Genomic DNA, 27,583 nt, shown 5'->3' with positions numbered 1-27,583 from the left:
AAGAGGAAAGCAGGAGTCAAAGATTAAATTGCATGCTGATCAGTAGAAATGCCATTTTAGCCACCGCATTGGCATAAGAGGCAGAGGTTGTCATTCCTTGTCTTTATTGAGCCCTAAAAAGCTGGGAGCCAAGTCTGTGCAGCGGCCGGGCTGAATGGACTCACAAGGAGCTTGGTTTATATATATATAGAGCCAGAGCAACCGACCTGCCCCAGGAAAGTTGGCAGAAACTCAATTTAAGTGCTACTGACCTCCTGAAACCCGGCCAGCTCAACAATGATGCTTTGAGTTTCTCACAGATTTGTTTTGGGGCTGAGGTTGCCGGGTTTTAACTATCTACGGTACGTTTCTACTCATGCATGCAGTTATGTAGGCTACATGTCCCCAGAGATAGAAGATGAGGGAAGAAAACTGACCTGACAGTAAGTTAATTATTTACATGAGACTAGCGAACTAAATGTTTCACATGGCTTTTAAGTATATCTATCTATCTAAGTGACACAAGTCAAGTTTATTTCTATTTCACTTTTAAAACAACCTCAGTTGAGCAAAGAAATAAGCTAATATATCTAATAAAACAAAATAAAAGCATAAAAACAGAGCCAAACAACATCTACTAAAATTATAAGCACAACAATCCTAAAATAAATATTAAAACAGTGATAAAATAATATTTTTTTTTTATGTAGACAGTCTTCTTGACATTTTCATTTAACTCCGTAACCATCTAGTGTTGGTCTAAAAAATATATTTTAGGTCGTCAGAAGTTGTAATCAATGTAACAGGAAATATTTCAGTGAGGGAAATATGTGGTTTAGGAGAATATCCTGAATATCGGCATCGAGGCCTTTTAACAGTGACAAATCACACTAAAACTTCACATAAATAATTACTTCATGAAAAATAAGTGAAAGAGAATAAACTGTTGATGTCATTTGTAATACCTGAAATGGGCGCCAGATTATTCTGAATGTGTCTGTTTGTGTATCATCCAGCTCCTGACGCTCCTTACACCCACTGGAAGCAGACAGTCTTTTATCTGGAAGAGTATTTAACAGTGCGAAGAGGAGAGGAGATTACTGGCAGCATCGATATGAAGCCCAATGAGAAAAACAATGTAAGTATTGCATCCAATCAATCAATAAATAAAACTTTATTCATAAAGCACTTTTCATACATATATGTACCACAAACTGCTTTACATGTTTAAAAATTGTACGATTTAAAAAGTTAAAACAGGGCCCAAACCCCCCACCCCCCCCACAAACCACACTCCCCCAGGTACACACAACAGACACATCATAATCATTAAAATGTAGTTAAAAGAAGAGGATGAGCACAGAGGGACCAGAGAGGAAACACCACTTTACGGAGCCATCTGCATCGGGAAGGGGACGCCAACCCAGCCATTCCCCCGTCAAACGGGGTCAGCTCCACCGGAAGGATGATGCTGGACCCCGGCACACCAGGGCATGGTAGACCCAACGCGGGTCCAAAGCAGCCAGGGGGCTCCCACTGAGGACACACTGGGAATTAAGGACTAAAACAAAATTTAACATAAAATGATAAGAACATAATATAGTAAGAAATCCATCCATTTTCTATACCCGTTTTATCCTTTGCAGGGTCACGGGGGTCTGCTGGAGCCTATCCCAGCTCATTACAGGGGTACACCCGGGACAGGTCGCCAGTCTATCTCAGGGCCACTTATAGAGACAAACAACCAGACACACTCACACCTACGGGCAATTTACAATCATCGGTTAACTTACTACGCATGTTTTTGGACTGTGGGAGGAAGCCAGAGTACCCGGAGAGAACCATCTCACTTTGAGGCAAAAGTGCTAACCACCAAGCCACCGTGCTGCCCATAGTATGAAATGTAACGTAATAATAATAATGCATCTAATGCTCATAATTTAAACTTTTTTGCCTGATTTGTTAAAACTGTTTTTCCTGTTATGCTTAATGTTGAATGTTTAATGTAGATAATCTGTCCAGCGTAGGTCTTTTTTTTTTCCTTCTTGGTGCTGTGTAGCAAACAAACAAGCTGCTGCACTCCACTGCACTGCCACTTGAACAAACAACACAATTCTGCCGTTGACCTTGTCAGTGTCCTCCTTTCTCTCTACAGGAATGAGAAGCCGCGTTTACTTTCTCCTGTGGTCTGACACAAATACTCCATTTATCTAACACCACAACCTGCTTTCAGGTCAACATGTAAAATCTACGACGGAGTATTAGGGCCAAACAAAAAAACAAAAAAAAGGAAATTACGAGAATAAAGTCATAATGTTACGAGAATAAAGTCGTAAAATTACGAGAATAAAGTCATAATATTACGAGAATAAAGTCGTAAAATTACGAGAATAAAGTCATAATATTACGATAATAAAGTCGTAAAATTACGATAATAAAGTCATAATATTACGAGAATAAAGTCGTAATATATTATACATATATAAATATAACTTCACAAGATGCTCAATATTCCTCATTTTAACACAGGGAGAAGAAGCTCTTCCTGTTAGAGTTCTCATGAATTATATTCTCATAATATTACGACTTTATTCTCGCAACATTACGACTTTATTCTCGTAATGTTACGACTTTATTCTCGTAATGTTACGACTTTATTCTCGTAATGTTACGACTTTATTCTCGTAATTTTACGACTTTATTCTCGTAATATTACGACTTTATTCTCATAATATTACGACTTTATTCTATTACGACTTTATTCTCGCAACATTACGACTTTATTCTCTGAATTTTACGACTTTATTCTCATTATATTATGACTTTATTCTCGTAATTTCCAATGTTTTTTGTCTTAGTTTGGCCCTAATACTCCGTCGTACAAATCTGACTGTATCCTCTTGCTTTAAATTCCCTCTAAACCGTTTTCTTCCTCCCTCTCTCTTCTCTCACCTGCAGCGTGATTTGGACTTTACTTTTGAACTGGATTTCAAAGGGCAGCTATGTGACGCAGCTATAGCCCACGACTACAAAATGCGCTAAGTTGGACGGCGGTTCCCCACTTCCTCCCGAGGACCGAGGCCCGACGAGACACTCATGACCACGGAGGGACGCGAGAGTGTCAAGGACGAAAAAAAGAACAGGCCAAAGACAAAAGTGGGCGTCATCTACGGAGTCAGTGGTGTCAGTAAACTGTACAATGACAGGTTACATTTACTGAATGTCAAACAAAACTGAATGTAACACAAAACGGATCAGGAATATTTTCTTTAGTTGATGAATGTTCTTGATAACTGATGTGTGCACGTGGGAGGCGGAGTGATGTACTGTGTTTTATTCAGTATTTGTTTACCAAAATAACCTGGACCTTATGTTGGGATAGATCTCATCTCATCATTTCCTGTTGTAAGGTGACCATAGATTGAAGTATAATATTTGATAAGCTATCTAAGAAATTACAATTTAAGTAATTGTATTTAGTCGTATAAGTTTAGCGGCGGTGGAAAACCAACAGTACATGAACACCGTAGCCAAGGACAGCAGTCGTACAACGTGATAGGTCGTGCTTTGTCGGTGTATTTGTTGGTTTCTGTGCAGTAGAGGGTATCAAAATGTATCGTGGAACAGGCTAGACTCCTTGTGTGCTCTGTGTCACCAGTTTGACACGTCAGTAACATTCGGTCCCCCATCTTAAATGCCTTGGCCAAGTGCCCAAGTCCTCCACATCTTCTCTGCACTGCTCAGAACATCAGGACGTTACGTTGAAACTACATCTTCATTTAAATCCATTCCAAGCAACTGAAACGCACATAGCTTCTAGTCATAGATATTATGCCAAAATAATAAAAAAAAGGGCAAAGAAGTGAGGTACAGCATTCAAGTTACAGTTTAGAGAAATACTGTTAAAATTTGCAATGAAAATATCCAACACTCTGCAATAACTGTAACTGTGTACTGAATCAGGGCGAGGGATTATTTGTATTTCACGTGTGCTCTTAACAAGGTCATTGCCAAGGTACCCAATACTTTTTTTTTTTTTTTTAAAGGTATTGATCTAGATGATCTTAAAGAGTTATCTTTCAAATTATGAACACTATATTTAAGAACAATGCAGAAAAATAAACAGGTGTCCAAGTATTAAAAGTCTATTAAAATGACCGTTGTAAAGAATGACGTCTTACCAGAGCAGATAAGTTATTTTGATCACTTCTTTAATCTTCTGTATCTTATAAAGGTTGTAACAAGCAAGAAGTACGATGTTATAAGTCATCAATGCATCCTAAATTGGCATTTATTTATTTAAGAAGTCAAATTTATTCAAATAAATTGGCATGTTAATTGCACATCTTTATATTCTACTTAGGATATCATATATGTTGTCTGGTCAATTTAAAATTTGAATAAACTGCAGTTTTCAAACCCACCCACTGGGTACTGTGGAGAAGAACAGTTCTTTGGTGTGTTCCACATAAAAAACCAATGGATTTGTGTATATTATTTACATGTTCACACACACACACACACACACACATATATATATATATATACATACATAAATAAAAATAAAAAGTGGCATACAAGATACTAGCAGTAGTGAAGCAACGTTAGTGACAGAAAATGTACACCAAAACCAGAGAAAATCCAGACAAACAAGTCATCTTCCAGACAGTTGTTATAAAGAATTATAATACAAACATAACCCTTCGCTAAATGTCAGCGTGACCTCAATTTTCCTCAACTACAGTTTCAAAGAGGAAAAAAAAATGGAGCACAACACATATATTACAATGTTCAAAAGATACAAAAACCAGATCCATTTCAAACTTGGCGACCCTGGCTCATGTCCCACTCAATATTTTGATTTGTTCGTTAAATAGCACTTCTGTGAATTGTTGTATACTGTTTTTTTATTATTATTTATCATCCGTGGTAATATGAGTCACATGCCACCATGAGTGATTTTGGCCTTAATACAGAGTAAGTCCCCTTGTGTACCAAAAACAACAACAACAAAAAAACAACCCTAAAAACAGATACATTATACTGCAACATTATTTGATGAACTGAATTGTACAGTTTGTGTTATCACATCCACCTAAATGTGTACTAAAGGTGAAAGAACAGTCTAAAATTAGTACAATTCACAATTAATTTATATTTAACATCAATGGAGATATAAAAAAAACCCCAAACAAACAACACAAATTTCACAGGTAAATTGCCTTTTTTATTATTAATATTAATAAATAGTTCCAAAATCTGAGATTTACATTTAAGTTTGACTAAACATCCTGTAGTATTTAAAAAAGTTTCTTAAAATCTTTATGTTTTACTTATCCAGTTTATTGTGATTACATTGGTTAGTTGTTTTTTTATCTACTTTAATGCCTTGATTTTAAGACACAAACCTGTAGAATAATTGTAAACCCATCCATCAATAATAGTGCAACTAACATCGGTAAAATGTGAACACATGAAAGACTGGCTGAAAACAGTTGTGCTAACAATCCATGCGTTTAAACCGTGACATGTGCTTTCTTCATCAGACTAAGTGACTTGGTAAAGGGTAGTGCTACTTTGTGTGAAGTGTTTATATTTTAGCAGCAGGATTTCTTCTTCCCTGACGGGCTACTGACCAGCTGGACGGTCTTCTCCTTCTCTATGTCTTCTTGCTCTTTCAGAACTCTGGAAAACATACATGCAATGAGGCATGAAGAACTAATCCAGTTCAGATGAAACACCATGATGTGAGCAATGTTGCTCCGTCAGTCTTAGAGCCTTGCAGCATCCTTGTGCTTAGCAACTGTCATTCCTGCTGCATACTAACCCACAGATACCTTCCTTCTGCTGTCTCTCCCTCCCAATAAAGGATTAGTGATTATTCACCATGCATGATATAACATGTTGTTGTGTATGATATACTTTTTTTTTTTTTTTTAATGCAACAAGCAGTTAAAAATGAACAGAACCTCAATACCAAGTTATACTGATACCATCGACATCAGAAGATTCTTCCTAATGATGAACGCGTCATTACATCAGTACCACTACGATCCAACTGTTGGATTAAGTTCAAGTAAGTCAAATATACCTAAACATGTAGTGTTCCAACTTTTTTGTCACCCACCAGTCTATCTTTAAACAGCCACTGCTTAAATATTAGCCTAACTTATGTTTTTTATGTGTGAGTGTTTTGCTCACCTGGCTAAATATACCATGGACTCACAGACATTGTACCCAGACGATGCGCTGCATTCATAGAAGGCCATCTCTACGTCCTTAAAAAACAGAAAAAGAATACAACTGGGGTAATTCACGTTATTTTTAGTTATTTGTTGGAGGTTTTTCCATTTGAAAAGTGATACAAGCACACATGGTCATTTTTGGTACCTTATAAAACTACAGCACACACTAGACTAGAGACTGAAAAAAATATGAAGGAAGATATAAAGATGTATAAAGAAAAAGCACAGAAATCCTACACATCTCAATCTGGATCCTTTCATCTGAGAAAGTGACGCAGGTTTGTTCTCAACACTGAGCGCAACAGACACAATGACTGACCTTGGCTAGTCTTTCACCCAGTTCCTTCTGAACTTGTCTCTCACTCTCTTTGTCCATTTTGTTTCCCAAGAGCAGGATGGTTGTATCTTCACCTGCACCTTCCTGTAAGGGATAAGAAGTAAAGAACACAACCTTAAGACAGATTTATGACCTACACAGTACATTAATACAGCACTGGCCAATATTTGTCTTCTGAGGGAAAAAAATAGAATGTAGAGCAACAGCTGAAAGAAAAAACCAACCCATCTACCTGTGTGCAGCAGAGACTGCTCCTCTCTTACCTTAACACTTGTCAGCCATTGTCTCACAGCTGTAAAACTCTGCTCATCAGTTACATCATACATCACAACCACACCGTCAGCTTTGCGAAAGAACTGTTTGGTGATGCTTCGATACCTGCAGGACGATCACAGGGAAGTGCTCATTAGGTGGTGTTCTGTTTCTATTAACTCATAAAAGTCTTGTGCCCCCCCCCCCCCCCTTTCTTTAACTATATAAAAGAAAAGAAACAAAAACAAAACAGCAGATATTCAGACCCCCATTGGGGTCTAAATATCTGCTGTTGAGCTGATTGCCTGATCTTTTAGCTGACATAAAATATGATTGGTCTCATATAGTTTGCAGAGAGCAGTTTCACAGATGTATTTCTAACTTTGGCTCCAGATGTTCAATTACACTGTGAAATCCAACATGTTCAATGCTGACAGGGATTGGTCATCTCATTTAATAAATACTACAGTTTTTTTCTCATTACCCCAACCAAACTCCAGAGGTTGCTGCTGTGATGTGTCTCTACTTCTGATACTGGTACCGCACTCAGAACAACTCTATACTCAAGGACATGTAAAAATATGAGAAACATATTTCTAGGTGGGAACCTGTTGAGTTATACAAAGTTCAAAACAATGAAACATTAAATTCTTCAGTTTGTTTTAGATGAAGGAAACCTGTGGGTTCCTTTCACAAATAAAAGGTTTTTCTGGTTAAATAAAACTATTTAAAATGTATTTAAATTCAAGAATGACTGGATAAATGTGTTAATTGATTAATTTAATTAATTAATTAATTAATATTTCACACTTATGCTGAAATTATCAAATGGTGACCAAAAGTTTGGGCCAAAGAGGGATCTTCTGTTCTGCTTTTGAGAGCGGGAACCTCACCTCTCCTGCCCTGCTGTGTCCCACATCTGCAGCGCCACCTGGCTGTTGTCCACATGTATCGTCTTTACACTGTAGTCTAAGCCTGAATATATTGATGAGGCAGAAAAAGGCAAAACGAGTAAGTGTTCAGTTTGCTTTTTGTTTTACTAAATGCACATAAAATATGCCAGGCGGATCGAAAAATTAATGATTTTAGTGCATATTCAGCCTATTGTGTATTGAACTGAACCACATAACTATGATAGTTCATTATACACATACTATGATGCATGTATGCACTAGTGTGTGTAAATGAAACAATAAAAAAATTAAAATGAAACTACTTGTCATTCCTGTGAGCTTGCAAGGGTTGCACGGTTGCGGTTGTACCACACACACTACGTACCCACAGTGGCAGAAGTGCCAGGGTGAAAGCTGTCATCACAAAATCGCCGAAGAAAAGAGGTTTTTCCAACACTGGAGTTTCCCACTAGGACAATTTTGAAAAGACGATCAGGCCCTAGGGGACCACTTTCCTCCTGAAGAATCAATAATAATGGGAGCAGAGATTAGGGTACATAAAATGTCTTTTTAAAAATATTATCAGTCAAGCTGTGGTATCATTTACTGGAACCTTACATGCCATTCTGAGGTCAACTACAGCTTAGTATTGTATTGTATTGTATTGTAATGCCTTACATTTGCCAATCAGTGTCTACATGCTTACGTTTATGCTGGTTTCCTTGCCAACAGGCTGACCCCTTGGAGATGTTGGGATTTGTTTTTCCTTCATTGGTTCCACTGACATTTTCCGACAGGCTGGGAACACACCTGGGTAAATATCACTCATCACCAAGTCTATTGTTTCTTCAATGTCCGGGTTTTCCTCTCCTTCATGACATTTCTGGAGAGGTGTTTGGAGCTGACAGCCATTCAGCAATTGGGGGAGGTGGTCTTCCTCAATTGAGATGATCCTCTGAAGGTGCCCTCGAGCCGCGGTTTGCAAAGATGGCAGCGATGAACCACCAATAAGGGTCGCCCTCGGCGAACTGGAAGTAAACTCTCCCTCATTGTCACTGCAGATAGAAAGTTACACTATCACAACAACCCAGTGATAACAATACTGCACAAAATATAGGACTACATGAGAAACATTTGCATTCAATCCATCAGTTCTGTACAGTTTACCTTCTGAAGAAGTCTGTGTGCTTCATGCTGTTGTTGAGAGCCATCGAGTTCAAGCCGTGGGTTTTCTTAGAATTCTTTGGTTTCTGAAGATCCACAACATGGCATTTTAATCCATAATGTGACATAATAGTTCTTTTTCATTTTAATGTTTGGGATATTTTAAAAGAGGACAAGAAATGGAACATGCAGGACAGCTTTAAATGATCAGTTCAAAGCCATAACACATACCTGAGAGCATATATCTCTTTCATCTTGCAAATGTTTGTTCATTTCTCTGAATAAACAAAGAAAGAGAAGCAGACGACACAGTGAAAACGAAGCATTTAGGATTTTAAAACTGTCCAAGGGCGTACATTATTAGTATTAGATATTTAGATTATGATTAGATGATGATTAGATAAATCATTTTGAACATACTGATGCTATCCAAACTCCTCGATTCTACCCAACTAAGCAATGACATGACCTCCGGTACATATTTTTCTTTGTTTTCCATATAGTTTCTTTGCAATTGTGCATACAGTTTGTTTAGAGGATACTGTTCCTTTAGCACACAGAGCCAGGGTGCAGGATTCAAAGATAACTGAAGAGATAAATCAAACAATTATTAGCAGCCAACAATGTTCTGCATCTGTGATCATATGCCAACCCGTCTACTTCCCTTATCCACTCTGTTACCTCACATCTCCTCCCAGCGAGAGTGTGAGAGACATGAGAGTAGACAAGCTGACACTATAAAAAAGGAATTCAATGCTTTTTTTGCCATTCTAAAATTCAGTACGTGCACATGCAGCGATTCAAGGTGGTTGGAGATCTGATCAGATAATGACATGCAGAAGATTGGATCAACTTGTCTGATTACACATGCTGTTCTGAGATCAGACTGAATCAGATTGAATAAACCACTGTAACCAGAGCATGGCTGACTCCGTGACGCTAGGTGGCGCTGTACCCGAGGTAACCATGGTAACCATTTCAACAAAGAGCCACTTCCGGTTGACCTCCGCTTAACAACAAGCGGAATTCTCCTTCACTCGCCCTTCTTTTCTCCACTCGCACTTCTTTTCTTCCCTAACCCCTAAAAAAGAAGGGGGAGATTTTAAGGGCACTTGAGATCTAGGGCACTTGGCCCAGGTGCCTGTCCCATTTCTCCTACTCCCCCTCGTTTTCATCCCTAACCTGATCAGGAAGCAGAGAGCCAAAAGCAGTTTTAATTTCAGCTGTAGCGCTGTTAATATGGCACTTTATTAAGTTTTAATATTTTTTCAGGTATAAAGGTAACCTTAAGATCCGCAACCGGGGCTCAGTTTATCCAAATAACGCCTGTTAAGAAATTTGACCCGATGTTTTCGGAGATGAGAAGAGCCGCCGCCCCCGGGGAGCAGCCTCAGCTCACAGCCCGAGAAGAGACGTGTCCGCCGGGTCAAGCTGCTGCGTCAGCCCCGGGAGAGAAACTCTCTCTGGGACGCTGCTCTGTTGAGAATCACGCCGGCTGAAATAAATCATTTAGGAAGATGTTGGTTTAATAGATGAAATCTAACAGTTGTAGCTACGCCTGTTAAGAAATTTGCTCCGAAATTTAGAGATTTATGTCTGCCGGTTCCGGAGTTAATGCCGCGTTCCATTTACCTCGGAAATCGGAAGTGGGAACTGGGAATGGCAGCCATCTTGGAATGGTAACTCGGGGATGGTGAAGACTCTCCCACTTTCCCAGTGGGAAACCCCACTTTGAGGGGCGTTCCAGTTGAAAATTCCGACTGGGGACTGGGAAATCCCCACTTCCGAGAATAAATGGAACGCGGCATTAGGTCCGCGTTAAATAGACGCAGCCTACGGCGTAGGGTACGGCGTATTTTGTTTTTTTTATGCCACAGTTTGCAGATTGATTGTTGATGCGTGGGCTAACGTGTCTGCTGGGATTATTTTGCGAGCTTTTGCAAAAGCGTGCATTTCCGAGGCACCGCACGGCACGGAACGTGACTCTGACAGCGAGGAGTTCAGACTGGCACAGCTGATTTAGCGGAGCTCTTTAATGCAGAAACAGAGGATGAGACTTAATGGGTTTGATTAATGTAAAAACTGAAATAAAGTAGCCTACAATCAAACAAAGTTTTGCTCCCGCTGTATTTTTAAATACGCACACTCCTGTGCTTGTGTGTGTGTGTGTGTTCTTGTGTGTGTGCTGTTTCGGTCGGTGCGCCGTGTGTGTTTTAAATACAGAAATATGACACATAAGACTGAGGCTATGCCTTTTCACACGGCGCCCGTATGGTCGCGAAAATACAGTATTTATATATGAAATGTCAGAATAGGAAATATTTTGACGACACCCCTGAAGCAGTCAAACGACACCCCAGGGTGCTACTCATGGATCTATTATAATAACTGGATCGGACGTCAAAAATGGCCGCCCATTCATTTCAATGCATTCTGCTCAGCCAGCGCATCCGCCGAAAAAATCTCTGACTTCCGGGTTTACTTCCGCATACAGCGGCCCATAGAGCATGCGCAGTTGAGTCACCTCCCATGATGCTCTGGGGCCTCCCATCATGCCCCGGGGCAATGACGCGAATATTAATATAATATGTATTAATATAATATATTAATTAATGTATATTATTACATGTATAGCATTACATATATTATTAATGTATTAATATAATATAATTATATAATATATATTAATATAAAACATCCGTGGAATGCACGGACACGGCTGTGACGTCAGCCGTGACGTCACGCCCAGAAAGAGACTTTTCTTTGACTTTTCTGGCCGTTATAAAACATTTTTGACGGATATAAAGTCCATGACTTAAAAATATAGAATACAAAGATTAGTAATTGCCGGGGATTACAGCTGGAGGTGTCCTGTGAACAGTTTTAGAGGCTTCTCTTTTACTATTGCGGTCTATGGGAAAAAAGCTTTCTGGGCCGCATGGGATTTTTGGTTGCAGTACCGCGGTTGGCCACTGGAAAAAATCGGCGCGCCTTCTGACTGCCAGACCCGGGGGCTGGTGCTACTACCATGGATGTATTATATAACTGGATACCGGATCGAAAATGGCCGCCCATTCATTTCAATGGAGTTTGCTCACCCAGCGCATCCGCCGAAAAAATTTCTGACTTCCTGGTTTACTTCCTGGTACACGGGCCCATAGAGCATGCGCAGTTGAGTCACCTCCCATGATGCTCTGGGGCCTCCCATCATGCCCCGGGGCAATGTGAACGAGCGCTGCGCGCTCTGGACAAGCGCTGCGCGCTCATGAGTCCTTTAGACCGGTAATGATAGATGTACACAATGAAATGAGGGATTTATAGGGCAAATCAACCGATGCTGTTCTCAAAGTCATGGTTATAGACTATACATGGTTCATTTGTGTGTTTTTTTTAATTAAAGATAAAACGAGTCATTTTTATTTAAGATGAGACACCCCAGGTTAATAGGCTAAAATAGGGTAAAAATGTAAATAGCAGGTATCACCATGAAACTTCCCAAGTTTATTACTTACATTAAGACAAATATTTTTTGTATTACAAGTTTTGTCAAGTATTATGTTTAAATATGTCAAATATTATGTTTAAATGTGGTTAATTTATTGCGTTACACTACGCCGTAGGCTCCGCGGCTCCGCGCACCCTACGGCGTAGGAGCCGCGGAGCCGCGGACTGCCCACTGCCCACTGCCCTGCGGGCACTGCCCGGCTTCGCAGTGCCCGCGGAGCTGCGGAGGTGCAGCTTCCCCGGGAGCACTGTCATAAAATAAGCTGAGGATTAAGGGTTAAGATGATGTTAAACACATGACATCTAAAACTCCACGGCACCGTCGCAACAACTACGACACATCTCTCTCCCTGCACGTTTGCTCAAACCTGATGGAGGTCAGTTTTATTGTGAGGTGGGGATCTCACGCCACAAGCTCATTTTGTTAATATTGACCCTCATTTAGTCCCGTGCAGGGCGCTGCCTCCAAATGAAAGAGCAACAGAAGAATACATATTTGAAGTGCGTTAGGTGTGTGTGTGCAGGAGGATCTCAGTGGAAACACCCACACCTGCGCCTCCGCGGAGCCGCAGATGATCTACAGGATCATTAGAATGCTTATGAATGTGGTCGAAAACGCAGATCTTCGGTTATGTGTGGATGCAAATGTTTTTATAAACGGAGGGGGGGAAATATTCGTTTTTAAAAATACCCGGCTACGTGTGGACAGGGTCTTAGACTTGTGTTATTCCTGCCTGATATCTTATTTTCACAAACCATACACCGTTGGCTACAACGGAAATGTTTAAGTACAAGAATGACAAACCATTATTATTCTTGCTATTAAACATTTCTGTTTGGTGCAAATTGGCAATGCAATGTGTTTCTGAGTGATTATTCCGCCTAACGGCTTAGTTTCAGCCATCCTCGTTCCCGAGACACACACGACCGCGCTTTGCGAGTCCACGGCACAGCCGTGACGTCACGCCCAGAAAGAGACTTTTCTTTGACTTTTCTGGCCGTTATAAAACATTTTTGACGGATATAAAGTCCATGACTTAAAAATATAGAATACAAAGATTAGTAATTGGTGGTGATTACAGCTGGAGGTGTCCTGTGAACAGTTTTAGAGGCTTCTCTTTTACTATTGCGGTCTATGGGAAAAAAGCTTTCTGGGCCCCATGGGATTTTTTGTTGCAGTACCGCGGCTGGCCACTGGAAAAAATCGGCGTGCCTGCTGAGCGCGAGACTGGGGGCCTGGCTACTACTGAGCAGCGTTGCGTCGTCTCCTTTCACTTCCGGGTGAATCCCCTCCCCCGGGGGAAATTCCCGAGCATGCGCAGACTGTAATATCCATGTCTCCGTACACATGGCATTAACAAGGCGGTTGCGACTGGCTTATCTAGGTGCTGCAAGCGGGTTGATGAATCCAGTCTGATCAGATTACTTGACTGACTTAAGGTGTTCACATGCAGTTTAAAAGTCAGTACGATGTGTGCAAATGATCTCCAACCAGTTTGAATCGCTGCATGTGCACGTACTGATTGAGTTAAAGTTGGTGCTATATTTGGAGGCATAGGACACATCAGCCAAGTAATTTGGTGAAAGACTTTCAGATAATAACCACTTGTTTCTTTGCTCTGAGCTTCACCGGAAGACTCTGCTGTTCTCACTGCCTTGATGAGCACTTAAAAGCTCAGAAGAACCATTGAGGATGGCAGATGGGAAATGTTTTCCAAGTTAAAGGAGGAAAAAGGGATGCCAGGAAGCATTACTCAAAGTCTTCGTAAGCACCCTTTGGTGCTTGACAGGTGGTGCTTTGCTCTGTAGTTGTGAGTTTCTTTGCCTTTAATCTGGCTTATTCCATCAAAAATATCCCAACTATCAAGTCTGAGGAAGGCCTTTATATATATACTATTATATACTTTGGCCACAGGCTTAGAAGCACAGTTCAACTGAATGAGGAAATGTAATAAGCTAGGGCTAGTTGCATGGGTAGTACTACACCTTCACATACTTGATTTATGCTCAAGAACCATGAGAGCGAAATGTGAGTATTTTAATTAGGGCATTATGTACACAACAGTTATACGTACAGATGGTTTCGATAACGACATCATATTAAAGTTAAGAGGATGGACTTTAAATTACTATTTCATTTAAAACTGAGTGAAACAGCTGAAGTCATTAAAAAGTGCAGTGGAATCAAATATCCATCATATTTGTTCATATTGACTATTCTGTCTACAGTACATGTGTACTTGTATGCTATGGTGATCTTACCTCAGTAGGTCCAGCTGCTTCAGAAGGCCTGCTCTCTCTCTCGTGAGTGTTTCAGTAACTCTGTATATTTCCCTGCATCCAACAATATTCCATCAATCACTACAATGACCTTGAGTATTGTTGTGTAGTCATTAAGAAAAATAAATAAAATTGACAAATGACCCAGAAGGAAAAACAATACTGTCAGAGCAATGTAGAGATAATCTGCTCAAAGAGCTTTAGATACATAAATGTATTGTGTACAACAACAATCACATTAATTTAAGCATGTTGGCATACTCATGTGTAAACAAATGTAATAGTTTTTCACCTTAGTGACAACAGAAATGCAGATTTATAATCCAATAATACAGACTAATAACTAAGTCTGAAAAGTAGCCTTCAGCTTTTCATTTCTAACAATTATGATAACAGTCAGTTATCATATTTTTTAAGAAAAATCTGACAAACAGGAGGTTGGTGGAAATTTCAAAATAAAAAACCAACAAATAAATAAATAAATAAATATTCTGGGATCCATGTAATTCTGCAGTCAGGGGCGATTAAATACTATAATCAAACAGATCTGCACTCAGATTGTCAAAGTAGATCATAAAACAAACTCCTAGGAATTAAAGACTAACCACAACAAACCATATCTCCCTATCTTCTTGTTTTATATTAAATAATTATGTAACTGTTTTTTTGTAGTGATATATAACATAGGCTACATAACCACCAGCTGTAACAACACAGAAATTATTTTTTCAATTCAAAGCACATAAGTGAAATGGACATGATGTGCACCATTTCCAAGGAAACATCAGTTGAAACATTTAGCATTACATGCTTTGTTATGGAGTTAAAACAGTCTAAATATTCACAAATGCACAAGGCGATTTACAAATGTATTTCTGACGCATACACAAATGTAATCCGATTTACAAACGGCTTGTGGTCTGCAGACTTTGCTGCATTTATGTCTTTTTTGAGACTCCCCTGACTTGCCTCAACCCACAAATGTCTTTTTTTAAACACGTAAATGATCTGCAACCAATCATTTACTTTTAAGCCAATCACATTAAGCCATTCAAACTCGCTATATGCATGTAAATTTCCGTCAATTCAACATGGCTTCCAGCAATGGCAGTGGAGCGATAAGTGAAACATCTAATTTAACATGTTTGGCTACTTAATCCCCTTGTTATGGGAAGTTGTTTGGTTATTAATCTCAATCGCTTTGATTGTGCAATCGTCCTGTGCATTTGTGAATATTGAGACTGTTTATACTTTGTGACTACATCAAAACCCAGCTGTGTGTTTCCCAGCCTGTAAAATTCAGACAGTAAAAGTTACTACAACATCTAATGTGCCTTTAGGATTTAAAACATATTGTTGAATTGAATCAATCAGCAAGAAATAATATAAAAAGACTCCAACTTTCCAAGTTGGAGTTGAAAGAGAGCTGGCTAACTGAGCCCAAACATCACTCACATCTCTTTCTCCTCGTGAAGTCGTGTGGACTGCTTGTGTAATAAACTCAGCTGCTCCTGAGCCAAGTTCAGCTCCTGGCTGATGAGCTCCAGCTCTTGTTCCAACTCAAGATTCGTCTGTTTCAGCTTTACGTTCTCCACTCTGGTGTCGTGTTGCTCGCTGTGAAGTTCCTGACACTGACACTCCAACTGCAAATAGAAGGTTGGTTGAAGGGGGAGAGAAAAAATACAAAGAAACAAAAAAAACAACAATCAGAGGTGACTGGTAGAAATAGCTTGAACTGGACATATTGTTGGATTTATTCAGCTACAATCTTAAAAACAGGAGATGTATCTGTATAGAGAAGTACTTTGCTCAAATCCGTTTGTAGCACAGCAACATATGGTTTAAATTTATAGGAATCATTTTACTGGAAACAATAAAGTTTTTCCCCTGATCAGCCCTGGCAAAATAATATATATTATATATATAATAATATATAATATATATTAAAAATATTACACACACACATACACAAAATATATATTTGGGTCGTGTTTGATCAATAAGAGGCTCTGTGGTTGTATCCTGTTTACAGTTTTTCACAATTGTTTAAACACATTTATTGGAACGTCAGACACAATGTGCACAACCTGAAACTCATGTTTCAGGTGGCTGAACCAATCCTTCTGAACTTCAAGCACATTTACTGCTCTAGACTCAAATTCCCATTCCATACCACACATTTCTCACAACACTACACACAATTCCCAATACCCTGCACACTCTTCCTGAATTCCCTCTCTTGCTGTTCACACAGAACACACAGTCAATCACATTTCTAAACTCCAAAGGCTGTTGTGCAATATGCAATCAGCAATTTGCCATTGAATTCATATTCATTGATGAAGCGGGGTTCAACCTTGTAAAAAGAAGGCGCCGAGGGAGGAATATCATTGGCCAGCGTGCCATCACAAAGGCCCCTGGCCAGCGTGGAGGGAACATAACAATGTGTGCTGCCATCAATCACCACGGCGTCCTCCATCACCATGCCACCCTTGGCCCCTACAACCCTGCACTTCTTCTAGCATTCCTGGACCAGCTCTACAACATCATTGTCCAGCCAGACCAGATGGAGGACACAGAGGTGGTCAGGTTGGTTGTTATCTGGGACAATGTCAGTTTCCACCGGGCTGCTCTGGTCCGTGAGTGGTTCAGGGTCCATCCAAAAGTTGATGTCCTATATCTCCCTCCATACTCTCCCTTCCTCAACCCAATTGAGGAGTTTTTCTCTGCCTGGAGATGGAAGGTATACGAGAGAAATCCTCAGACACGGATCCCACTGCTGCAGGCCATGGAGGACGCATGTGGTGATGTCACTGCTGAGGCCTGTCCAGGCTACATGCGGCGTTGTAGGAGATTCTTCCCCCGCTGCTTGGCCAGGGAGAACATCGCCTGCGACGTGGATGAGGTCCTGTGGCCAGCCAGGGATGAAAGGCAGGATGCAGCCTAATACTTTTGTTCTGTTTCTATTTTCTGTCAAGTTTTCATCCACAGCTTGCTGTGATGTCACATTTTTACAGTACAGTATTTGAGTCCAAATACTGTACTGTAAAAATATTATTTGTTGTTACAGTAAAGAATTGTGTGTTGTTTTCTATTTGAGTAGCCTATACATAAGAATACTATATGGTGATATATTACATCCAACAGCTGAAGGTGTAACACTGAACATACAAATGCAGGATTCTACTGAGGCATTCATATAGTGTTTTCCATTCATACTATAGTGTCTTCCATTCTGCACATCAGTGTTCAGTGGGTGCTTAGAAATGTCTACTCAAATGATGTATGTGTTTGGCATTTGAGAAGGAAATACCATTTAGTGAAGAGTTAACACTGTTTTGAGGGTAGAGTGTGCTTTTGCAAGAGAAATGTAGGATTTTGCATTTTGTGTGTGAGTTTTGTAATTTGTGTTTAGAGTTTTGAGAAAGTGAGGTAGTCTATCAGGAAATGTGTTTAAGCAATTGTGAAAAACTGTAATGTGTCTCATCCTTTTTGCTGCTGTGAAAGCGGAATCACTTTATGGGACTACTGATAAGTATGCATTTACAATGTCTTCAACTGCAAATACTACAGTGTATGTGCACACTCACCTTTTTCTGCCTTTGGAAAAGTTGCTCTAGCTCCTTTTCCTTTCTGGACAGCTGCAGCTCCAGGTCTTGGCTGCGAGACAGAAAGCGCTCAGAGTCCTTGAGAGCAGTTTCAAAAGATTACAATGAGACAAAGCACAAGGGTGAATGGATGGAAATAAAATGGATTTTGGAGTACCTAAAGCTTTTTGTTAGCAGGGAGAACGTCTGCAGCTGGTCCGTACCTGTAGTTCAATCCTGTCCTTTTCATTTTTTATTTGCTGCTCCATTTCTTCATACAGGCGCTGGATGTCATGATCATGCGTTGCTGCTTTCCTGTATGGATTACATTCAGATGCAAGTAAAATCATTATTTAAGATGATGAAATGTAAAAAATAAAAGAGAGTTTCTTGAAATAATTCACACCGCTTTGAGAACCATAATCGTTGAGATCGTACACCCCTATCTATCGAGGCCTGTTCTTAAGATTCCTGCTCAAGGATGTCATGTTTAGGATAAGATGCACATATCTCAGCAAACAGGTGTACTTAAGAGGTTTGAAATAATGAGATTACAGCTGAGCTGTAAAAAAAGATATATAGTTAGTGAACAAAGAACACAGAATATATTATTTATTTATCTTAGGCTTGTTTGTATCAGTTGATCTCTTCAGTATGTGCTGTGAGTGCCCCGATGATGTCTAAGTTTATATTAAACATTCAAATAAACTTGCACACCTTTGGAGAGCACTTTCCATCTCCTTCTTCTCCTGGTTGGCTTTCGTGATCTGCGATGTTACTCTGGCAAGGAAGTCTTCAAAATTGGATAAAAGGTGAGGTTCATCCCGCCGCAACTGGGTCCACAGACTCCGTACTTCCACAGGACTGATGGGAGAATATCGGGAAAGGCGTGTAAACACGTGCAATGTTTGTTTGACAACAACAAAAAAAAACACAAAAAAAACACCCTAATCACTCCTATTTAGAAGAATCTGTACCCAAGTGATTTTCAGTCTGGTCGACAACATCCACCCGATCAGAGTCAGATGTCTCTGAGTTTTTCTGGTCAAATTAACACGTGAACGGTGGTTTACCAAATAAGCGAGTGACGGAAACACACACAGAGGTAAATGTGTCATAGGCAAGGAAGTTCTTACAACAACAACACAAGACCATTGTTAAGTAATGCATATGAGACAAAAAGAAGAAGTGGACAGACACTGAAAAATATCTCGATCCAAAACTAATCACAACTTTAAAAGAGCGGCTGTCTTATATAAGGTTGAACACACAGCCATGACTTCAGCTTTGGCCGAAAACATGGAGTACTGGATTTTAGATATATAGGAATGAGAGTGAGAGACAACAATCTAAATGTTACAGTTACTATCTGGAAAATTATGGGATAGTTTTAGTTTCATTTATTTATTGTATTTATTTCTTATATAGTTTAATCCAGTAAAAAGTTAAAAAAAATTATCATAAAAGATCTAAATATGTGTGTGATTTGTGATTTCAAATAAAGAAAAGTGGAACAAAATCAGTAATGCTTCAAAATTAAATGAAATTAAATTAGATGAAATAACGTGGCCGACGCAATGAATCATGCACATCTGAGTTATAGCTTCATCTAGTCACAAAAAACCTTAAATCCTTAAAGTCTCTCCAAAATCAATAAGAACTTGTGCTGCACAAATTGATGTGATCTAAAATGTCAGCCTTCCTTCTTCAGCTCAAACCAGGTTCAAGGAAATAAAATCGAATGTTTGAAGATGGCATCCGTCTCCTCATCTACTCTACTTTTATTGACTCTTGTAAAAGGTGAATCATTTTTTAGGCTAAGAAAGCAAGGGCAGGCGTAAACTAAAGTCAATCAAGACAATAAATACACAGGGAAAAACAAATACACAGTATGTTAACAGTAACAATACATAGAACTCTGAAGCTTGTCAGCATTTCTAGTCTAAATTCTGATCTTTTTCATGACCACATACTGCTGTCATGAAAAAGATGTAGCTCTCTTTCAGACTGGGTCAAATGATTGTTCTGGAGAAGCATTGTCTTTGAGGAAGAAATATGGTCCCACAAACGAAGTAAAAGATCTTGATTTTAAAAATTAACTTAACTTAAATTAACTTAAATGCTTTATGAAATGTAATCAAAGAAAAACACCAGCACAACTTACTGCTGTTCACTATTAATGTCTAATTTTGATGTCTCAGTTGCTTTAAGTCAAGGTTCAAAACCATTTTATTCAGTGCTGCATTTCAGTAATTTCTTGCATCCATCTGTTTTCTTCTATTTAATTTATGCAAGTCTGTGTTTAACTCTGCTTTTTATACTCTATTATTTTTTTTAATCTTTTCTATGTGAAGCAGGTTGAATTGTCATGTACATGAAATGTGCTGTACAAATAAACTTGTCTCTTAAATACGCACAATGCAAAACAGACGTCACTGAGATTAAACAGCTTTGTAGTTGTAAGAAAAATCAGTCATCAGTGACGGCAACTGAGGAAAAACTGTTTGCTAAAGAAGGTAAAGGTTGCAAGTGGAAAGGGTCATGTGGTCTGATGAATCCAGATTCATCCTCTTGCAGTTATGGGTCCATAAAAGTAGGAAACATGGACAAAGTGATGCAACCATCATACTTAGTACCTACTATGCAAGTTTAGGAGGATAGTGATAGGATCTGGACTTGTTTCAATAATGTCATGTGTCCCAAAATAAAGCTTCCGTCAATTATTAAGCCTGATAAGTAGTAAAATGTACTGAAAGGCCAAGTTTTTCCATGATTAGATTTTTTATTCTTCAATAATGGGGTGGACTTATTCCAAGAAGACGCTGTGCAATGTGCTCAAACTGTAGGAGTACTTCAAGGAGTGTGAGGCACCATTTCCCCATGTGATTTAAAGGAGCTTGAGGCAGGATTTATGAAAAAAATCTGTATACATTTTAAGTTTTCTAGTAATAATGTCAGATGAAGCGTTCCAAACCAAAAAGAATGAGCCCTCTAGTGTATCTCTCCGTTGCCTTGAACAGGCTGTGTGCTGCAACATGTGCTGCAATTCCGGACCGGAATTTCCCGCGCTGTCCTGCGGATGTGACGTCAAATGACGCTGCATGCGCGTTCTCGTCGGCGCACAAGTAAACATTGGATAAGCGTTTGAGTCATGGAGGCAGCTTCAACTTGAATTGGGACTGAAAACAGATGCTGACATGGCTCATTTCCTACTGAGCAGGTAAGATAACATTGTAAGTCATATTTAGAGCTTGATTTGAAAATCACATGAGATTACGTGCCGGCTTCGCTGTTGGCTGCAGGAACCCCGACGGTCGTCGTGGCACTAATGAGTCTCATTTCTTATTCTTGCCTCATGCTCCTTTAAGGGGACCTATTATGAAAAACGGTGGTCTCCCCTCAGCCTGCCAACTCAGAGAAGGAGGAAAGCAAACAAATGCTGCAGTGTCAGTACAGCCGCCCGAATGAGCCATCCAGTGTGATGTGGCTTCTACGAGCCGTTCACATTCTTCTCCCTTTCGTTACGTAACGAAAACGCGATTTACATTGTTTGGCCTCCAATGCGTGAAACCACGCCCACAACTAACTCCGCCGGCCGGAGCTTCCGCCATTTTTTCGTAGCGGTGTATCGCGTCATTCAGGCAGCCAATCAGCACAGAGCCTCATTATCATAGCCTCCCCGCCTACTCAGAATCCCACATAGATAATGAGGTTAGAGAATGGGATGATAAAGACATGGCTCAGAGGCTGAATTTCTAATTTATTTAGCAAAAAAAATCAAAAGCTTGTTTTCAAGACATTCAAGGCCTGTTTAAAATAGGTATTAGATGCCATAATAGGCCCCCTTTAAGGGTTTCAGCAGCCATTCAGTTCTCACATCAGTACAATACAATGCAGCTCTGGACAGAAAGGATAGATATTGCAATGGCTCATTAAAAAGATGCCACTGCGAATTATCAAAACTACAGGTGGACCATCAAAACTACTCAGGTATGGGATTTTTTTTTTTTTTTTTTTACAACTCAGTCTATTTCCATATTATAAATGCAGTCCTATTTAAAAAAAAAAAAAAAAGTTGAATTTCGTCCAGAGCACAGACTGCCTGGAAAGGCAGCCGGTTAACTCGTCACTGGAAACTTTCAGCTCTAGTTTTGTTTACACAGCTGACTACAATCCCAGGCAAAGTTAATACAAGTACAGTGTTGATTTAAAGACAGCACCACCAAGGTGTAGAAAGATATGAAATACACATTACAATATTACCTAGAATAAAAAGCACACAAATGGACAGTACTCACTCCTCAAAGACACTTTTGGCGTCAAGACCGTCCATGAGCATGCAGAAATGTTTCTCCTCCTCATCCTCATCTCCTCTTGCCGTACTCTCTTCCCAATGCGTTTGGTACAGGACTTCCAGCAGGTCCTTACTGGGGTTTTTCTCCCCACTGCTTTCTCCAACAGAAATCCTCCGGCCAGATAAGAAAGCACCTACAAAAATCAAGAGCTTAGGAGCACAGTCAAAACTCATGATTGTTTAAAGTTGAAACTGACTGTCAACATACTAAAGCCAGAGGAGAACTCTTCAAGAGTGAGGTATCCATTGCCGTCAGAGTCAAGGGTATCAAACACGTTGTCCAGCTCCTCTTCACTAAGAGGCAGCTCACCATTCAGTCTCTGTTTAATGAGACACAAAACACAGCTGCTTTGGAAATAACGGACAGCATGCTATCTTACCACTTCCTACATGAGACAGTATTGTGCAGCAGTAATCATGGGATTGCTTCATTCTATCACACTGTTGAACATCATTGGTCAAAATTAGAATGATTGCTAAATATGTACTGTTTAAACTCATAAGCTAACAGGCATTGTCATTAGTAAGTAAGTGTGTGACAAAACAATGAAATATTAACATACTGGATGGATGGATGTCTACAGAGTCAGATGTTTTCAGCTACTCTCTTCAATTACTGACCAGTGACCATCTCCCCTGGATCTTACAGTACTTTAATTAAGCTTCCAGGAACTTTTAAACCCCATATACTACTTGAGTAAGGGTAGCAAATTATTTTTATTTTTTTACCAAAAGATGGAGCAAATGGATTGACGTAAACCTGACCATTACTGAAACTGTTAAGGACAGTCAACACAGCCACACCTTTGTAAGCTGCTTGGTTTTCTTACAGTGTTTACACTGCTGCAAATGTTGACTGAAGGCACTTTTACAATTGAAGGGTGGGACAAGAAAAGGATAGCATTTCCACAAGACTATCAGCTGTTCTTGTAAAGTGTACTATCTAGCATGGACATATCCCATCAGTCAGCAAACAGAGGAACTGTAAAACTATCCTATTTGTGGTCCATCTGTATCTGCTTATTCCTGTTAAGGGTCAGGGTGATCTGGTGGAGTCTACGCCAGCTTTCCCTTGCTGAAAGGCTGGGGTACACCCTGGACAAGTTGCCAGCCCATCGTAGGGCCACAAACAACCACACTCACTCCTATTGACGATTAGGATTTACCAATTAACCTAACATGTGTTTTTTGGACTGTGGGAGGAAGCTGGAGTACTTGGAGAAAACCCACACAAGCATGGGGGAACATGCAACTCCACACATCGAAGCAGGAACCGTCCAGTCGTTATGCAACCATCAAGCAACTGTTTTGATCCTGTTTGTAATCATGGTGTGAAATGAACTTGCGAAAATAGACAAATCAGACTTAAATTGTACTTTTCTTTTGAATTATGTTATCACAATCAGTGGATCATGGATCAAATATGAAATAATGTATTTAACCTCAGTTTGAACACGTCAGTAGAGAAGGTCATATACATAATTAGTTCCCATCTAATTGCTACCTACTTTAGAAACCATTATCATGAACACCAGATCAAAGCTTAGTCTGTATGTATTTATGTTCTCGGAGCAAGGGCCTTTGAGTGTGTCATCAAAGGATTAGATTAATGTGTGAGGAGAAAGTGAATCTGCACAATAATGAGAATGAAGGGGAATGGAGGGGTTGCATGACAAAGCTTTCACATGGCTCTGTGTTTCAGTGTCTCTTTTATGTCGCTTTGGATAAAAGGTGCTCATGTCAGAGCATCCTTGCATGACAAGTATTCATCTCTACAAAGCCGTATCAATGTAAGGATCATGTCCCATACACAGTCATTAAAAAGTTACAAAAACAGGAGTTTTTCCAAAGTTGGTATTACTGATCCTTTTTTTTTTATTTTTCAGTGAAACATGCATATAAATGCAAGTTACTCTTACATTACATTATTGATGTTGCATTGAAGTGATGTAGTTAATAGAGCATTTTTTTTTCAAAAACATCTGAACTAGGTAGGTCTACTGAGGTAATCATTTTACAACTTCTCACCTGCATGTCTCGTCGGGTGATGTGGCCTTTGTTCTCGATGTCACACATCTGGAAGAACTCAGGGGTTTTTTCCAGGAAGGTGTTTTGTCCCACATCTCCATTTGCACTGCTCCCGTGATTCTCCCATGTCTGCATTTCCTGGCTGTTATCTCGCCTCTGCCATGCAGTCTGGACCACGGTGGTGCCTGTGGTATTGATGTTGGCGCATGGAGCAGTCATACCTGACATGGTATCTGTGACTGTCTTGTTGTGAGAGCGTTTCCTGCGTCCTTCACATGAGCTAGGTATAGACTGAAGGCTGGGGGAAAGGGCGCTCAGAGAAGTCGAGTTTCAGGCTGCTTTGCATCCGAGGCTTTCACCAATGTCACTGAGTGTCATCTCTTAGCAACCACCTCTTTAATTAGTAGATCAGACCTATGAGATACAGATGGAGAGCCTTTATTTACAGCTGCTTGTCCATTGAATACAGGTCACTGTACAATTTTGCATATACTGCATCAAAACACTTAATGTTAACTAGAATTATTAAAAAGGAGAATTGTTTAAACCTACTTTCAAAATAAACCCTATTTTCTTTAGTAAAACAGATAATGATCTACAAACGAGGTTACAATGCATATTATCAATTCATTTTATTTGATTAAAAAGAAGAAAAAAAACATGCTAGATGTCAACTAAATGAACTGAGATCTTTTTCCGTATATGATGGACACTTGAACCAATTGCTGCTCTTCTCTTTCCCTTTAGGGGTAAAGGCTCCAGCTGAGATTAATTTCATTTGACAAGTAAACCCAAAACTGAAGAGAGAAGTCCAAGTTGTCGTATGAAAAGGATGGTCTTGTCTTCTTGGCTATATTGATTGACACATCTCTCTAGGTTGTGGCTTCATTGCAGACTGCAGATCTGCATGCACTGGTTTGGAAGACTGCATCCCACTTGTGCACCATGACATTGTTTGGTCAATATGTGAGCAAGAGCATCAGATATGTCCCACGCAAATATAAATATGGTGGTCAAAAACAAGACCGATATGGAAAAAAAAAAAGAAAAAGGTGACTATTGACTGTCTTTTTGAATTTCAATGTCTAAAATAGCTCAAAATGAAATAGAATTATATTTCTTATAAGTTAATGCTTGAAGGTTTCAGCTTTGTTGTCCCACATTTTGCAAACATCAGCCTCACAACAACTGAGAGTGAGGAAGACACAAGACTTGAGCATGAGAGAGGAAATGAGAGAACCAATTAATGTTGTGCTTTTGTCATCCAGAACTTGCTGTGTATTTTATGAACCTTGGACATGTGTGGTTAGCATTTGGAGCCACCTCCTTTTTTTATTTACGCATGTTAAAAAGCAAAAAGGTTCGAAAAAGAAAAAGAAGACTGGGTTTTTCTATTTAAAAAATGGTCATTACTTGCTCTGTAAAAGGTGCTAAAGGAAATGTAGCATTTATTTTGGTTGCAAGGTCCCAGTTACCATTGAACACACAGTATCAAACTGCCTTAATGACCAGTTGCGGTAGAGAGCTAAATGTTATTTTTTGTTAGAATTCATTAAGTGTGCTGCAAAATGTGGGGCAGAGGACGGAAAGCATGGATAGTTTTGACCTGGGGCCTCTCTTCCACACAAACATCCTACTTCATATGCTCTGAAATTACATCTAGTGACTGAAGCTGACACATAATTTAAAATTCAAGTGTGCAAACCTCTGTGTAAAGTTGGCACTGGTTTAAACTGTTTGTTTAAAATCTTTAATTGTACAGTTTGTCATTTTGGATGCATCTTCAATTGCTGGAGCTCAGTACTTTGCATATATATCTAATCTGTTTTTGGAGCCTGACATGCAACTCCTGTTAGAACTACAGCACTTAGCAACATTGTGGTCAAGACCACAACGAGACACATTTTGCTCAATTGTTCTAACCAAAACAGGTTTCTGCAAAAGACAGTCCAAGCCCAATGAACAAAATGAGGTCATGTTCATAAAAAGATTAAAAAAAGAAACAGAAATTAGCACACAATGTCACATTTTAGATGGGAGGTGAAGCTAGATCTGAAGGAGGTACAGATGAAGCATGTGCCACTCTGTCTAAGCATAACTAGACTTACTAAACATTGATCCAAACTGAAATAAATCAAACCGATCTTAATTCTCAATCTCATAGCAAAACTAATTCTATTTTTTAATCACTATTATTAGGGGGGTGGGGGGGTTAAGACCATATTTTGTTTGGATCAACTTAAATCTGCACATACTGTCAAAACTTACAAGGCTTTTATATCACTACATGTGATATAACCTCCATCTGACTTAAGATAATCAGGAAAAGCCAAAAAAACACGCTCTTCTTGAAAAGCCATTCTTATGAATGTGATCACATTTGACATTTGACACCTGCAGCGGCATGAAGTTCCTGAACCACTTCAGAACACACATTCAGTCACAAGTATCATTTAACTGACATTTAAAGTGTTTAAATTTAAAAACAATAACAACAAACGCTTACATAAGAAAAAAAAAACAGGACGAATGTGATTGTTATCACCAAAACAACCTTTCACAGCAGTCGCACATGTTTCAGTTTGAAAACACGTGTAGGTTTATAATAAAGCCACGCTTCCTCTCGCTGCCATTTAGAAACTTTTAAAACATAACTTTACGTTCTTTTTTTGTCTACATATTAATTTCCTCGGAAGACAGCGTTTGCTATAAGTAGCCTACTTCCTTGTGACATCTTTCAGACAGCGACAAGAAGTTGTAGCACTTGTCTGACTACAACAACAACAAAGTGCACGCCTGCTTTTAATCAGGGAGCGCGCTCAGTAAAGCTACAAGTAACAGTACGTACCGGTGAATGAGTGGATAAATAAGTTGTAACTAAAGTTGGAAGAAGTCATTGAGTGTCTCTGTGACAGCCCCGTCGTCTTGCAGGTGGTTGTCGGTGCAGCGGTGGTTTGGTT

The 27,583-nt window shown here is 39.5% G+C and overlaps 2 protein-coding genes across 2 annotated transcripts in view; one reads left to right on the top strand and one right to left on the bottom strand.

Annotated features, from left to right (window-relative positions):
- The window catches only part of LOC133443984 (protein arginine N-methyltransferase 8-B), a 24,942-nt gene extending 19,063 nt beyond the window's left edge, over positions 1–5,879 (top strand). Inside the window, exons 9-10 of the mRNA XM_061721377.1 lie at positions 996–1,117; positions 2,938–5,879. Of these exons, the coding sequence (XP_061577361.1) occupies positions 996–1,117; positions 2,938–3,021 (206 nt within the window). The 3' untranslated portion in view covers positions 3,022–5,879. The remainder of the gene's footprint in view (positions 1–995; positions 1,118–2,937) is intronic.
- cracr2aa (calcium release activated channel regulator 2Aa) lies at positions 4,156–27,583 on the bottom strand. Its single transcript, XM_061721376.1, has 18 exons — positions 27,472–27,583; positions 24,624–25,037; positions 22,804–22,915; positions 22,540–22,729; positions 18,959–19,105; positions 18,466–18,556; positions 18,245–18,340; positions 16,110–16,297; positions 14,637–14,708; positions 9,102–9,147; positions 8,874–8,956; positions 8,413–8,761; positions 8,092–8,224; positions 7,707–7,788; positions 6,825–6,939; positions 6,544–6,645; positions 6,181–6,257; positions 4,156–5,664 (listed from the first exon to the last, which is right to left on the bottom strand). The coding sequence occupies exons 2-18, from the start codon at positions 24,849–24,851 to the stop codon at positions 5,577–5,579; spliced, it is 2,199 nt and encodes a 732-aa protein (XP_061577360.1). The 5' UTR covers positions 24,852–25,037; positions 27,472–27,583; the 3' UTR covers positions 4,156–5,576.

This window comes from Cololabis saira, chromosome 5, assembly GCF_033807715.1.
Source record: "Cololabis saira isolate AMF1-May2022 chromosome 5, fColSai1.1, whole genome shotgun sequence".
In the NCBI taxonomy this organism is placed as follows: domain Eukaryota; kingdom Metazoa; phylum Chordata; class Actinopteri; order Beloniformes; family Belonidae; genus Cololabis; species Cololabis saira.
The sequence above is the reverse complement of the archived record's forward strand: the minus strand, read 5'-3'. Positions and strand labels throughout refer to the sequence as shown.

Bases quoted from the DNA above. Each gene is read 5' to 3' on its own strand.
- cracr2aa (XM_061721376.1), bottom strand. From the start codon at position 24,851: ATGTCAGGTATGACTGCTCCATGCGCCAACATCAATACCACAGGCACC. The intron at 18,341-18,465 runs GTACGGACCAGC...ACTGCTCTCAAG, and splicing joins AGGACAGGATTGAACTACAG to GACTCTGAGCGCTTTCTGTC. The intron at 8,762-8,873 runs GTAAACTGTACA...TTCTATCTGCAG, and splicing joins CACACAGACTTCTTCAGAAG to TGACAATGAGGGAGAGTTTA.